Consider the following 14,388-nt stretch of genomic DNA (forward strand, 5'->3'; position numbering starts at 1 on the left):
CTATCTAGTTCGAGTCTATGCTAATTGGCAACAGCTCACTTGGGTTTCAGAGAGGTAACATTCCTGGAGATGCCAAAGATTGAACCTGAGACATTCTGAATGCAAAGCAGATGCTTTGCCATTGATCTGCAGCCCTTCCCTTTATTTGGCTTCATGTCTGAATTGACAACCATTATTTATATACGTGTAGGGAGGCTGTTGCACCAGGAGATGAGAGCACTGAGCAAAACAGAACATTAAAGCAGATAAGCCATTCTGGTTTGGTGTGATGCCTAAATAGGAGAGCAGGTGCAGAGGTCATCTGGTCACAGGCCTCCCCTACTATGGTGGGATGTATTGTATTTCTGTTTAGCAGATTTCCAATTTTGCATTGGTACATACAAATTGTCATATGGAGATCTGTGTCCTCTTTTTGGCAATGTATATGTGACTACCCTAAAGTACATCTAAGGTACTGGGGGAAAGTTTGCTGAATGGAGATGAATGGTATGTGTGCAAGTTTGTTTGTTGTTTTTTTTTTAAATTGTCATCAAATTATATATTTTAATGTCATGTAATATAACCCCAGATCAACCCCAGTCCTCCCTCTCTCTCCTTTTTACATTACAACTTTCTGTATGTACTGTAGGCATTTCTTTCTGGTATGTTTAGCCATCTTAGATTAAGATTAGGATTAAGATTGGTAGCACAATTATATGAACTAGAACTGGAATGGAACTCGCTAGGTCAGTTTGCCATATCACCCTGTACTGAACTGAAGTGGAACCAAATAATAAAAAAAAGGACTTCGTAATGGGTCCTGAACCAAAAATGTATAATGGTTTGCCTCCCAATTCTGACAGGACAGGTGAATGCGTTTTTCATGAAAAGCTGGAATATAGTGCCATTATATCCAATTGAGCTCAAAACCAGTTTTGTAGCATCCTGTTGAAATGTATGCATTTAGAAACTATTTTAAAGTTTTAATCTGTTACTTACTGTTTAAAATATTTTAGCTGATTTATGGATTAGTTGGTTTAAAAGGAGATAATTTAAATGTGTGAAAACCTCAACAAAGGTGCTTTTTAAAATAAAGAAGTCAAAGGAAATGTGTGGTACTAGTGGAAGTAAGGGAAGCTTTTAATTGTCAGAAGAAAAGGCCACATTTAATAGTTTGTTCTTCACAACCTTTCAATATCAGCCCTAGCTCTTTGAGGTAGATATATAGGCCCTGTGATTTGCCTTCCAAGCTAGATTGTAGGAGAGATGCCTCTATAAGATCTGGCAAGCCAATGGACCATATTCATGTAGGGATTTTGTGCAAGCATAATTCCCCTGCTTTTTGTGTGCTTCAGGCTATTTTCAAATGTCAAATACCAAATGTTTCTTACTCTTATTGGGAGAAACTCATGTAGTGTGCAAGTGTGACTTCACCATCTTTTACATTATAAACCTACATGAAAGAAATTATCTTCCCATATGTAGACTTCAATCTTGGCTCCTTGCCCTTCATGAATTGTACTAGCCTCCAGTCAAGCAAGAAATCACCCTAATCCTAAACAGATACTCCCACTAGACTCTCAGAAGACTAAATGATGCAATAGTCACCTGTCCCAGCAGAAAATGACTGGTTAATAAGTGTCTTGTTGATCTGCATCAAAGATGGGGGCCCAGCAAATGCAGCAGCCCCAGCCAGCATGACCAATATTCAGTGATGATGCAAATTGCAGTTCAACAACATCTGGAGGGTCCTGGGCTCCCTAGCCCTGCTCTAGATACACTACGGCAGCTTTGCTAAGCATTTTCAGGATTGTCAATGAGGACTGTCAATGAGAAACACAGGTATACAGCTAAGGTTTAATGTGCCTCTTTTGGTCCCCTTAGATAACTTCACTGTTTTTTGTCATTATCCAGAATATCTCTTTAGGCTAAGATAAAGGCACTAATTTTCTAGGCGCCCTGAAATAAAACAAACATTTTAGGCTGCAATTCTATACATACTTATCTAGGAATAAGTTTCACTGAACTCAATGGGACTCGTGAATGAGTAGAAACATACAGGTCTCGCTTTCCTGTTTTCATTTTATCAGCTTTCAGTGCCACTAAATATTTGACAAAAGTCCAGTGCCAATGGGAAATTACTATACCCAAGTCCAGGGAGTTTCTTTTTTTTATGTTAAGACAGTATCAGCTTAAGCTGCAATCCTAAACAAACTTACTAAGGAGTAAACTCCAATGAACATGGTGGGACATACACAGGATTGTGTTTTCTCATTTAAAATCCCCTCTCAGTTAGTAGATGACTTCTGTCAGGAACGAGGGAACTTGCTAGATTTGGGAAAGAACACTGGTGTCTTTCCTCATCATTTTGCCTGTCAAAAAATAGAAACCAGTTGCAAAGCAGTAGCTGTTAACAGCAGCCCAAATATACTTGCAAGTGGAAGTCTGGAGCTTGGCTCTATGGTTATATTGAAATTTTAAAACAGACATGGTTAACCAAAGTGGGGAAAAATAAATACACTGCAATCCTATTTTATTTTATCTTTTAGCAGCGAATGAGGAGTTTGTTTAGAAATCCTGGTTAAAAAGAAAGGCAGAAATCAGCAGTGTCCAAACTGGGTCTGAGATATAAAGAGCATCTTCATTTCAGAGTTGCTAATATGAGCAAGCAATTCAGAGAGTGTGGCATGCTAAAATTTACTTGTCAGTGGAGAATGAGCTGCAGATGTGAGGTCCATCTTAAGCTAGGAGAGCCTTCAGTTGCTGATAAGAACATGGGAAGAGCCTGCTGGATCAGGCCAATAGCCCATCTAGTCCAGCATCCTGTTCTCACAGTGGCTGACCAGATGCCTGTGGGAAGCCAGCAAGCAGGATTTGAGCACAAAAACCCTCTCCCCCTCCTGTGGCTTCCAGAAACTGGTATTCAGAAGCATTGCTGCCTTCAAGTGTATTGGCAGAGCAGAGCTGTCATGGCTGGTAGCCTTTGATAGCCCTCTCTTCCATGATATAATCTCGCTGATCTTGGTTTGATCTCCATGGATTTTTTTCCCCTTTCTCTTCTAAGGGTGACTCATTATTGTAAAAATAGCCCTGCCCTTATGTCCCAAGACCATTAGCCACCCACAGGAAACAGTGCTCAAATCAAACAATCAACAGCCTCTCAACTCCTGGATACTCATATTGATAGACACAACTGCTTTGTATCAAAACATTATTAATTCTCCATCTAGTCCTTAGGAGCAAACATAAGAAGCTGCCTTATACTAAGTTAGATCTCAGGTCCATGTAGATCAGTATTGACTGGCAGTGGTTCTCCAGAATGTCCTTCTTAGCCCTACCTGGAATCTTCTGCATGAGAAGCAGTTGTTCCACCCTGACCCTTCCTCATATTGCTTATAGAAGTGGGGATGACTTTTCCAAACATGAGATCTTCCTAAGATGGCGAGATAATAATTTTGATTGATGGGTTGCACCAGTAGTGCCATGGCCATCTTTCAGAGAAAAAAGGAGAAAGGAAAATAGGGGGACAGAACGTTTCTAGACAGACAGAAGACATAGATTGAAGAAAGACAAAACAATACGTTCAATAATCTTATAGCCATTAGCTCCCGGTCATACTTTTGCCTATTAGGTAGTCAATGAAACATCTAATAAAACTGCCAAAACATTTGCAAAGCTAAGCAGGGTCCAGCATGGTTTAAAACTGGATGGGAGACTGCGTGTTGAGATTCCTGCATTGCAGGGGGCTGGACTAGATGAACCTCGGAGTCCCTTCCAATTCTACAGTTCTTAATTTAGCTACAAGGTGGAACATTTATGGGAACCAGATGACGTGCAGTGAGACCCAATGTACGTTTGCTTTAAAGCAAATCCCACTGTAGCCAATGGGGCTTACTCCCTAGAAAGTAGGTTTAGGATTACAGCTTAAGTTCCTATAATCCTCTACCTGTTACCTCCTTTTGCTGCTCAATAATTCAACGCCACATGACCACAACATGTCAAGAATTTCGTGTCCTGTCTCTCATTGCTTAAACCCAACTTCCCAGGATCCTTCAAGGGCTCAACCACACATTCACCTGAACATGGCACCAGTCCCAAAGAGAAGCGGTTAAAACAGAGGTCATTGCACAATGTATAGATGGCAACTATTCAATAACAGAGAACATTTGGCATGCCTAATGATTTCTAGCTAACTGCAAAAGTCCATGGTGTCAAAAGTGACTGTGGTGTGTGGTTTACCACCATCTCATTAATGAACAATAAACATTCAGTGGCCAAAGTCTGATTATAAATTAGATTGAACCGAACACTGATATAATTATCAATCTTTCTGACATAACTATCAGTTCTAAGTTGCACTGGTAGATAATGTTGTGCATAAAAGGGTTTTGGAAAAGATTCAGAGTCATTTGTGTCTCTTTTCTAGAGCTAGCAAACCAGGAGAACATCTATGCTAATCCTATGCCTACTTATAACAGAATGTATCTCAGGGAGAATAAAGGAATAGGGATTGACATCCCTATGGTTTCCTTATTTGCCAGGAAATTTTCTATGGGAAGACACAAACTACATCACCTTTTTGATATTTCTGGGCCAGTATATCAATATTCAAATACAAATAATTAAATGTGAGATAAATGCTGGTATTACTGATTCTATTCTATCATGGAATGCTTAGCATATGGTTTGGTGGAACTTGCAAGACTATCTCTATGAATATGCATTTTCTCAGTTGAGGAGAGAGACTCTAAAGGTCAAAACATTTAAGATTACTTTGCAGTGTCTTCTGAAGACCTGTCAACATTTTTTTTGTTTCCAGAAAATCACTGTCTGGCAATTCCCAAAAGAGGCAAGGGAAACATGCAGTGCAGTTGTTTAATGCTGAAAAGCGTGTACGGGGCTAGTCATAGCCACACCTCTAAAACAATTCTCCATGTTTCAGAAATTTGTTTTCCTCCCCTTCATCATATTGTTCTTCTTTCCACTCACCTGCAGCTCTTTCTCACGTTTTTATTCTAAGCCTGTACTCAAAATGATTGGAGTATATATTGTAATACAGACACGGAAATTATTCCTGACAAATTACGACAGACTACTGAAATAGGTGGGACCGCTTATACCCAGGAAGGTAAAACCTAATGAAATAACATGCATTATACTACATAGCAAACATCTATAGAGTGACGCCATTTAAACAACATGCCCTTTCCTTTGATTTTGAAACTGTGTGTGAAAATAGCATGTGAAATGCCATAAAAGAAATAGATTTCAAACAAAACAACACCTGGCTTTGACAAACTTGCAAGAGCTGTTACAATACTAAGGTTGTGGTTTTTTTTTTAAATTTGTTCTATAGGAATTAAGTCCAGAGCAGCCCACAACCGGTCGACTTTTACAAATCCCCTTAAATCAATTTTGAAGTTTAGGTTCAACTGCAGATCAGCAAAACTAACTGCCATTGCCTCAACTTGCACAATAGAAACAAGAGAGGGGGGAAAGAGGTGGTGGTGGGGACAATCCGTGTATAATACAGGCAGAATGTTTTTAAAGTGTCATTCCTTCATTCACAAAATCTTCCACACACACCCCACCACCTCCTCTGCTCCTCACCACCTCCCAAGATGAGAGGAAATCTCTACTCTGTTCTGCAACCAGGAGTCAACCCAACTGTTGCAGGGCTGTGACTTGGCAGCTGCATTCTCAGGGCAAGGAACAGTTACCCAGAGAGACACAGCCGCGTAGATAAATATATGATGCAGACACATCTGTTCACATTTAGAAGCAAATCTACCACGATTCAAGGAGTGGGGATGCAGGAGAGAGGGGCGATTCATCTCTGCCTCTCTCCCCTCCACTACACACACACACACACACACACACACACGCTCGGGCATTACCTTTAAGATCAGCTCGGTGTGGTGTTGGTCCAGCATGTTCGCCTTCACGAAGGAGGTGATGATGACCCTTCCGTACCTGCCCGGAGTATGCAGGTCGGAGTAGAGCCGGTGCTTGGACCGATTGACGGGGAAGAGGCTGTTGACCAGGTTCCTCTCGATCTTGGCCAGGCTGTGCTTGGGCGCCTGCAGGTGCTCGACACTCTCTTCGATCTGGTACCTGCTGAAGCTGGCGCCCAGCAAGATGGAGATGAGGACGGGCGCGGAGGCGAAGAAGACCGGGTGGCTGGCGATGAAGTGGCCGAGTCTGGCGAAAGACGTTCTCAGCCCCCTGTGCAAGACCTGCCGCAACATCCTAGTGCAGAAGCAGCGCAGGAGGGCGAGGCGCGCGCGACGGGATCGGAGGCTCTGCCAGAGCCCAGACAAAACCATCGGGGAGCCCAGGCAGGCAGGCGGCGGCGGCAGCAGCTGCCCCTCCGGGCGGAAAGGGGCAGGCAACTCTGCCTCTCGCTCCCCGCCAGCCTCTCCGCGCACGGCGGGCGCTAGAGCTGCTCGCCTCCGTCCAGGAGGCTGCCGAGGGGAGTTTCCCGGCGCCTCATTGTCTGACTTTAAACAGCAACAAAGACTCTCCAGGGAAAAGGGCAACGGCGCCGAGGAAGCAACACCCAGAAGGGGGTGGGGGGGAAAGGAAGGAGACCCAAATCGGATGGGTGGCAACACCTCTTTGTTTCTCTGGAGGGTGGTTGCGCTTTCTGCCCAGCCAAGTGGGTGGGTGCCTCTTTTTTTGGAGGGGGTGTTTTTGTTTGTTGGTCCAGGAGAGGGGTGTGTGTGTGTGTGTGTGTGTGTAGATTGAAGTGGGGGTTTGACACACTTGCTGACTAATCTCAGTGGAGCTCCCGCTCCCCGGCTTGAAGAGAGAATGGTGGGGGGCAGGGATGGGGGAGGGAGATATATATATATTAAAAATAATAATAAAAATTTCGCACGCAGAAGCCCTCGACACCTGATCCTTTGGGAGGTGTTGGGATTTGTTGCTGCTGCTGCTGCTCCTGCTCGGTTGTAGATCCACAGGAGATCGTGGGGCTCCGGCTGATTACACACCTGCAGAACTGAATGAATGGGTTTCCTCCCCCACCCGCGTCTCTAAACGATGACAGGAAAGAGACTCGCCTCTTCCTCAGTCCAAAAGCCCCAGGGGGAGAAACTCGCCGTTTCAAAGCACACGCTGCTGCTGCTGGTGGTGCCGCCACTTGCGAGCGAGTTGAGGGGCAGTTTCCTCCGCGGCTTTTTCATGACAGTTGTTGAGCTTGAACAAATGACTAGCCAATGCCCAGGTGGCTCGGAGCAGGCGGCTAGGCGAAGCAGCGCTTCCTCGCCCCCATCTTCGCTGGCTCTCTCACCCGACTCAAGGATCCGAGGGTTGCATGAAACACAAGCCAGATGGGAGGGTTTTCTTTAAATAATAATACTAATTTAAAAGAACCTTTATAGGTAACTTAGCTGGAAGTCTCGATCGCCGACTGCGAATCACCAGGGACGAATCCTCATCTTAACACACAGGGAGGTGGGTGGCTCCCTGCCTTCTTCGTGCCCGCCTCGGGGTTTTCTGTTCCGAGGACCGGATCCCCCACTTGGTTTTTGTTTTGCTTTGTTGGCGACCCGAGGCTACTTCAGGTCAGATCCATGTCGGCGCCGCCGGCTTGTGCCGCCCGAGCGAAAGAGCTGCCCAGCCGCCTCAGGGAACGAGGGGAGCCGGGCGCGGAGCTGGGAGCGACGTGGCGCATGGCAAAGTTTCCCGGCTCACCTCTGGAGGAGTCCCCGAAGAAGCGCGCTCGGGAGAGGGCTGCTCCCCGCCGGGGCGAACGGCTCCCTCATGGCTTCGCGACCCGGATCAGCGCAGAGATACAGTTTTGTGTATTTCATTGGTGTCAAGCTGCCGCCTCTTCTCTCTTTGTCAGCGCATAGCGAAGGGATTCGCCGCTTCCCGGTGCCAGGAGCCACAGACGTCTGGGCAATTCCTCCAGCTCCCTCTTCGCTGGCGTCCCCGCTCCCCTCTCTCTGGCTCCTTTTCCCTCTCGCCGACTCTGCCTGCCTCTCTCTCTCCGCGCGTTGCTGCTTCGACGCTCTTCTCTGTGCGAGAGCAGAAACTGCCCAGTCTCCAGCCTAAATGGGCATGTGCGAGTGCTGCGCACATGCCCATTAAGAACGTGAAGCCGCCGCGAAGCCGGTGCCCTTAACCCTTTGCCCGGAGCTTGTCTCAGACTCCCCCTCTCCTTCGAAGGGGGCGCGACGAGGCGGGCCAGTTCGCGGGGTCGAGGAGCGCCTGCGCGGGCGCGCGCGCCTGGGTAGGTGGGCGGAAGGAGCAACTCGGCCCTCTGGAGTCCAGCCAGGGAGAAGGAACCGTGGGGTCACTGGGATGAGTAGAAATGCCCCCAAACAAGGGGCGGGGCGAGAAGCGGTGGCGAAAGGGCAGCTCTGCCAGGAAAGGATGTGGGGGAAAGGCCATCGAGTTTCACTGAAAGCCAGTTCTCCCCACAGGAGCATAGGGAGTTGCCTTATAGACCAAGCAAGGCCATTGGTCCATCTCACTTAGTGCTGTCTGCACTGACTGGCAGCAGCGCTCCAGGGATTCAGATTCATATTCCCATTCCCAGTCCAATCTAGATGCATCTGGGATTGAAATGGGGAACTGGGCTTAACCCCAGATATTGAATCTTGTGCTCAATTTCAGGTTAAAGGGAACCCTTAGCAATATGCCTTTGGTGGGCTTTGGGTTGGCCCAGTCCTCCCCACAAGGGAAAGAAGGCAGCCAAAGAAGTGGCTCTTGTATATTTCTAAAACATTTCCACCCTACCTCCCTGTGGCACTTTGCTCAGAAGTGTTAATTTGCTGTCATCCAGCTGTGCCCATTTTCTTTTCTCTGGGTGGTGCAGCAGTTAGGATTGGGCCCAAATCCTAGGATTGGGAGAAGTCGGATGCGCAAGTGGACAGATGCAGCTGTTCATTCAAGGTCCTCCCTCTGGGCAGTAGGGTTTGAGCCTAGCATGTCTAGGAGTGGTCATCACTGCTTCTGTCCACTCTACCTGCTCACTCGCTGGGCTCAGGTCTCCATGGCAAAGAGTGAATGAGCAAGCAGATTCTCCTCAGAAAGAGGGGAGGGCGTGGTATATGTCAGAAGCCATGACAGCCGCTCCTTGTAATGACTGCTCCTTTAGGTCTTCCAGCCTTTTTCTACATTGAGAGAAAGAGACAGTGAAACTGGGGGTGATCTGAGCAGCAGGCCTGCTCAGCTGTGGCCCTTTCCCAAATTCTTACCGTGGCACCTTCTGGAGGGGGGCACACAAGTGAGAAGAATAAGAGGTGGCACCTTCTGGCACAAGCAGCCAACTCTCCCTGCTTGGATTCCTGCACTCCTCCCCTCTGTGTCCTGGGCATACCCAACCTGTTGCACCTCTGAGAGTCAGAGATCAAGTGAGCGACCAGAAACAATGGCAAGTGTTCCTTGCAACCAACCACTTTTGTGGACACCTGAGCACCCACTACCTTGCAACACTTTGCCATCCGACTGAGAGACGGAGGTGTGGCTGTTGCTGTGCATGGCACAGAGGTGGGAAGGAACAAACAGCAGGCTTTCCCTACACAATCTCCTGAGTGATTGGGGCCTTCACAACTGCCTGATACTTCTAAGCTTTGATGCATCAGCTAAACCCCACTAGCATCAGTGATTCCTCTCAGTATGTAGTTCTGCCCTTTAGTACCGGTACCTGGTTCTTGTTGTTGAACTTCTGGGTTCTACTAAAAGAAATAGAGTATATCCTGCAAGCCTAAAGTCTGCTCATACTTGACATATAACTTAGGAAAGGAGGCCAGATAACATACAATATTTCTGGATTAGCTTCACTTCTTTCATGTTTTCCATCATGGCAATTTCTACATGGCAATACTGGGATTTAGTTGCCTCTTTGTTTGCTGTTATTGTTGTTGTCGTTCAGTCTTGTCCGACTCTTCATGACCCCATTGCTGTTATTAGTGAACAACTAAAAAAAATAAAGTCTTTGTTCAAGCTGTCTTGTTGATCTAGTGGAGCATGACCAAACGTGCAGGCACATTTTGTCATAATATTTTATCAATTTCAGCAAATACTAAATTCCACAATTGTCTTATAGGGAACAGGATCACCACATGTGTAGAAGTGTTCCAGTCTTGGGGTATGTCATCCAATATTTATTGGACTATATCTGTATTTGTGTGTGTGTGTGTGTGTGTGGGTGTGTACACACTTTCTGTGGGCTAATATGTCAAATAAGGTTTAATCTTAAAATTAAGCTCTTGTATCTTAGGTACAATCTTAAATATACTTAATAGGGAATAAATCCCACAGAATTCAATTATTGTACTCTGAGAACATAATGGATTTCATTAGTAAATAATTTTTAAATAGGCTCCATGGCTTTATAGGATTGCTATTTTTTTTACTTAAGGAAATATAAAGACTTTTGTATGGAAGATCTTTCAAAGTAATTAAATATTTTAGAGATTTCTGTTAATTTCAGATATATCTCCAGATTGCTTGCTTGCAAATGATGGATGTAGCTGGTAGCTCTAGTTATCAGTCAGAAAGCTCAAAGAGCATGATATAAGAATTGAAGATGAATTTGAAAAAGTTAACTAGCAGAATTATCAGTATTCAAATAACTGACGAGAAATAGATTAATTTAGATTTGATAAATATAAGATAAGGCTAAAGTAAGAAAATTAACTTGAAACTCAGAAGTATGAAAACTGCACAGAAAATAGCAATGGAGATTTCAGTTTAATATACATACAAATAAAATAGGAATATACTAATATACGATAATTATAATATTTGTAAGATGCTTTCATTGAAGACAGCCTATGTGACACTAGAGTGCCACTGTCTCATTTGTGGAATCTAACTTGTAGCACACATTTAAAAAATAATAAATAAAAAAAATAAGATTAGCTATCTTTCTCTATTTCTTCCACTAGCCTAGTCTTCACCAACCTGGTGCCCTCTAGATGTTTTGGACTACAATTCCTATGACACACAGCCAGCAAAGTGCTGACTGGGGCTGATGGGTATTGTAGTTCATAATATCCGGAAGGCATCTGGTTGGCAAAGGTGGCATTAGGCCTTTCTTTTCTTAGGATGCATAATCTTTTTTTTTTTTTTACTGTGGCACCAGACTTTAGAACAGTCCCATGAGAGGTGTACCAGCCCCCTTTCTTCTTACTTTTTGACAGGCAGCAAAATTTTTTTTTTATTCCAGTAGACCCTGCAAGTATGTTGCTCTTAATGAAAATTTGACTGCATTTCTACATTTGCAGGTTTTTGGGTTTTTTAAACATTTGATATCATTTTATTCTTGTTTTATTGTTAATTTGTACCTTTCTGAATTGTAAGCCCCCTTATTCTTAATAAAAGTGGAAGTATCAGTATCAAAAGTATCAGTATCATAAATGAATACATTTCATGAAAACAGTCTTAAGTGCCTGTTACTTTTACATTCTTCCCTTTCCCCAGGTTAATCCGTTTTGCTTGTCTCAGGGAAACATTTTGTGTACCAATGATACTATATAAGTAAACTTTGACAGTTTCAGTTACAAATTTCACACTCCTTAGTTTGTCTAATAATAATTTGGATCCAAAGGTTTCATTCTTCTGACAGATGCAAGTCTTTTTGTTGGAAGAATGAAACCTTTGGACCTGACAAGCGATGGAGAATGAAGAGAAATTCAGTTCGGTTCACATTGTAACATGAACCTACTTTATTTACAATTTGAGAAACAATACATGCCCCCTAAGACAGCTGTCCTTGAAAATTCGCAGTTCTCCAAATTTTGTAATGCAGTTCTCCAACCTAAACAAGTTACAAAAATGTGTATATTAAGAGAAAATTGTGCATATTAGTGGAGACAGAGCACAGTGAATGCTGTGTGTGTGTGTGTGTGTGTGTGTGTTGGTACATTCTAACTTCACACATTGATACTGGCAAGCCCTACTCTCTGCAGATATGTCTGATGGCCAAGTAAAGAGGCCATACACATGTACTCACATATGGTTGCGGAGCGCATGACCAGCAGAATATGTATTTCAGGGAACATGTGGAATGAACTTGCCCATTATCCAATCTGTTCGTGCATAAACTAAGATGAGATCAGCACACCATCAAAAACCCAATGTTTAAGTTATAAGTATTGACTCTTATAAACAAACACAGCATCATTACGAATCATAGAGAAGGAATTTGGTACATTTTAGAGGGCTGACCCATGTGTTCTGTGAAATGATTTGAATAAAAAATACAAAAGTCCAAAGAAGCATGATTGATAACGCTGACCGAATCCAGTTTCTGTATGGTTTCCTGAACCATCACATGACCACCTCTGTGTGTGCTGAATGACAACCTGGGTGTGCTGAAATGGTTGTGTGAATGTATCATTAGCATGATTGGGCTCCAACCCCTTTATTGTACTTCACTTTTATCATCTCTGGGAAAGGCAAAGTGTGCTAATGTAATCACATCTTAAGAGTCGCATGCTTCAGAGACTCACTCCACAGAATATTATATCAGCAAAGCACTAGAACGTATGAAGCACGTATAGCTAACCGTGGTTGTTCAAAATGTGTTGGGAGACACGGCAGAAAGCATTTGTTCTCCTGCATGTTTACTTGGAAATAAGTCCCATTGAGTTCAATGGGTGATGCGCCTTAGAAAGCATATAGAGATTTGAATTCCGCGGGGCCTATAATAAGGAAAGATTACTTCACTAAGGATATATGACAAGAAGGAGAATAGGATGTGGGGGGTGAGGAGACAGGAGAGGGAATAATAGAAAATAAAGAAAACAAAGCTTTTATGGAGACAGGTAAGGGAGGAAAAATGGAGAGACGGCAGCAGGTCTGTTCCATAATTGTTCCTATGGACATGGTGGATCCATCTGTCATTCCTTCCCCAGGGTTCTTCCAACAATACGACACTGAGAGCCACTGTTGTAAACAAATGAAACCATTATTATTACCAAGTACGCTAACATAGATTTGTCTCAGCAAATTAAAGCGCAACATATTGCATGTCAGATCCAGTGCCCATTAAAGCCATTCACAAAATATCCAGTGATTTGAGTGGCACAGCTTTTGCTCCGGTATGGAAAAAAAAATTGTTTCCTCATTAGACGATTCTTTGCACCTATTGAACAGAGGTCTAATAGCCAATCAGTTTCTCAATTGCCAGGTTCTGATGTTCAGCGTTAGATAACCTCAGTGTATCAATTTTCATAATTAATTCATAGTTAATTCTCATTACCACTGTATCAATATGCTAATTCCTCTCAATAAATTTCCAATTAACATTCACAGGCTTGGATACTAATGAGCAAGATGTGGAAAGATGCAGTCACAGGAGTCAAGGGTATATGTCTTTGTTTTCCTTTTCAGAAATGCAAGTGGCAGGATCATTGTCTTAGAATGCATTTAGCATTTGTCACTCTATACAGTTTATGGGTTAAATTAATATTGTGCTTAAATAAAAATGACATGTTGCTGAATATGCAGCTGTTAATTAACATAGCGCATATGACTAGGTTTGAGGGTAATTGCTATGTTTTTAGGAACAAAAGCAATTGCTCCAGTTGTCGTTCCAATGAATTCAATAAACTAAAGGTTTTGGCTAGCAGTTAACGTGAAGGTCAGACTAGTAGTCCATCTAGCCCAGGAGTCAACAACCTTTTTCAGCCATGGGCCAGTCCACCATCCCTCAGACCATGTGGTGCGACAGACTATATTTTTTTTGGGGGGGGGGATGAAAGAATTCCTATGCCCCACAAATAACCCAGAGATGCATTTTAAATAAAAGCACACATTCTACTCATGTAAAAACATGCTGATTCCCGGACCGTTTGGGCCGGATTGAGAAGGCGATTGGGCCGCATCCGGCCCCCGGACCTTAGGTTGCCTACCCCTGATCTAGCCCCAGTTTCCCAAACTTGGGTCTTCAGCTGTTTTTGGACTACAACTCCCATCATCCCTTGCTAGCAGGACCAGTAGTCCCAAAACAGCTAGAGACCCAAGTTTGGGAAACTCTGATCTAGCCCAATATTGTCTGCTCTGCTGGCAGCAGCTCTCTGGGTTCTGAAGCAAAGGTCTTTACCATCATCTGCTGTTTGTGCCAGACAGACAGTAGGACTTGAACCTGAGACCTCTGTCACGATCTGTCCTCCTAACACATTCCTATGTACAAACAGGGTTCAGAATCATCCAACTAGCATAAGGCTGTCATAGAGGATAAGGCTATCAATGATGGTCATGATGGCTATCTTCTACCTCTGCTGTAGAAGGGAGTATCCCTCTGTATACCAACTGCTGCAAATCACAAGGCACGGACTTTGGTACAGTGGTACCTCGGGTTAAGAACTTAATTTGTTCTGGAGGTCCGTTCTTAACCTGAAACTGTTCTTAACCTGAGGTACAACTTAGGCTAATGGGGCCTCCTGC

The 14,388-nt window shown here is 43.9% G+C and overlaps 1 protein-coding gene and 1 long non-coding RNA gene across 2 annotated transcripts in view; one reads left to right on the forward strand and one right to left on the reverse strand.

Annotated features, from left to right (window-relative positions):
- The window catches only part of PTCHD1 (patched domain containing 1), a gene marked incomplete at its 5' end in the record, with an annotated part of 52,623 nt that extends 46,318 nt beyond the window's left edge, over window positions 1-6,305 (reverse strand). The window contains one exon of the mRNA XM_081001595.1: window positions 5,877-6,305. Coding sequence (XP_080857721.1) covers window positions 5,877-6,305 — 429 coding nt within the window. The remainder of the gene's footprint in view (window positions 1-5,876) is intronic.
- A 1,884-nt stretch (window positions 6,306-8,189) lies between these two features.
- On the forward strand, window positions 8,190-13,604 carry LOC308475024. Its single transcript, XR_013985094.1, has 3 exons — window positions 8,190-8,218; window positions 10,040-10,081; window positions 13,255-13,604. It is a non-coding gene; the product is annotated as an uncharacterized lncRNA (long non-coding RNA).
- The last annotated feature ends 784 nt before the right edge of the window (window positions 13,605-14,388 follow it).

This window comes from Podarcis pityusensis (assembly GCF_964106645.2).
Source record: "Podarcis pityusensis genome assembly, chromosome: 4".
NCBI lineage: Eukaryota > Metazoa > Chordata > Lepidosauria > Squamata > Lacertidae > Podarcis > Podarcis pityusensis.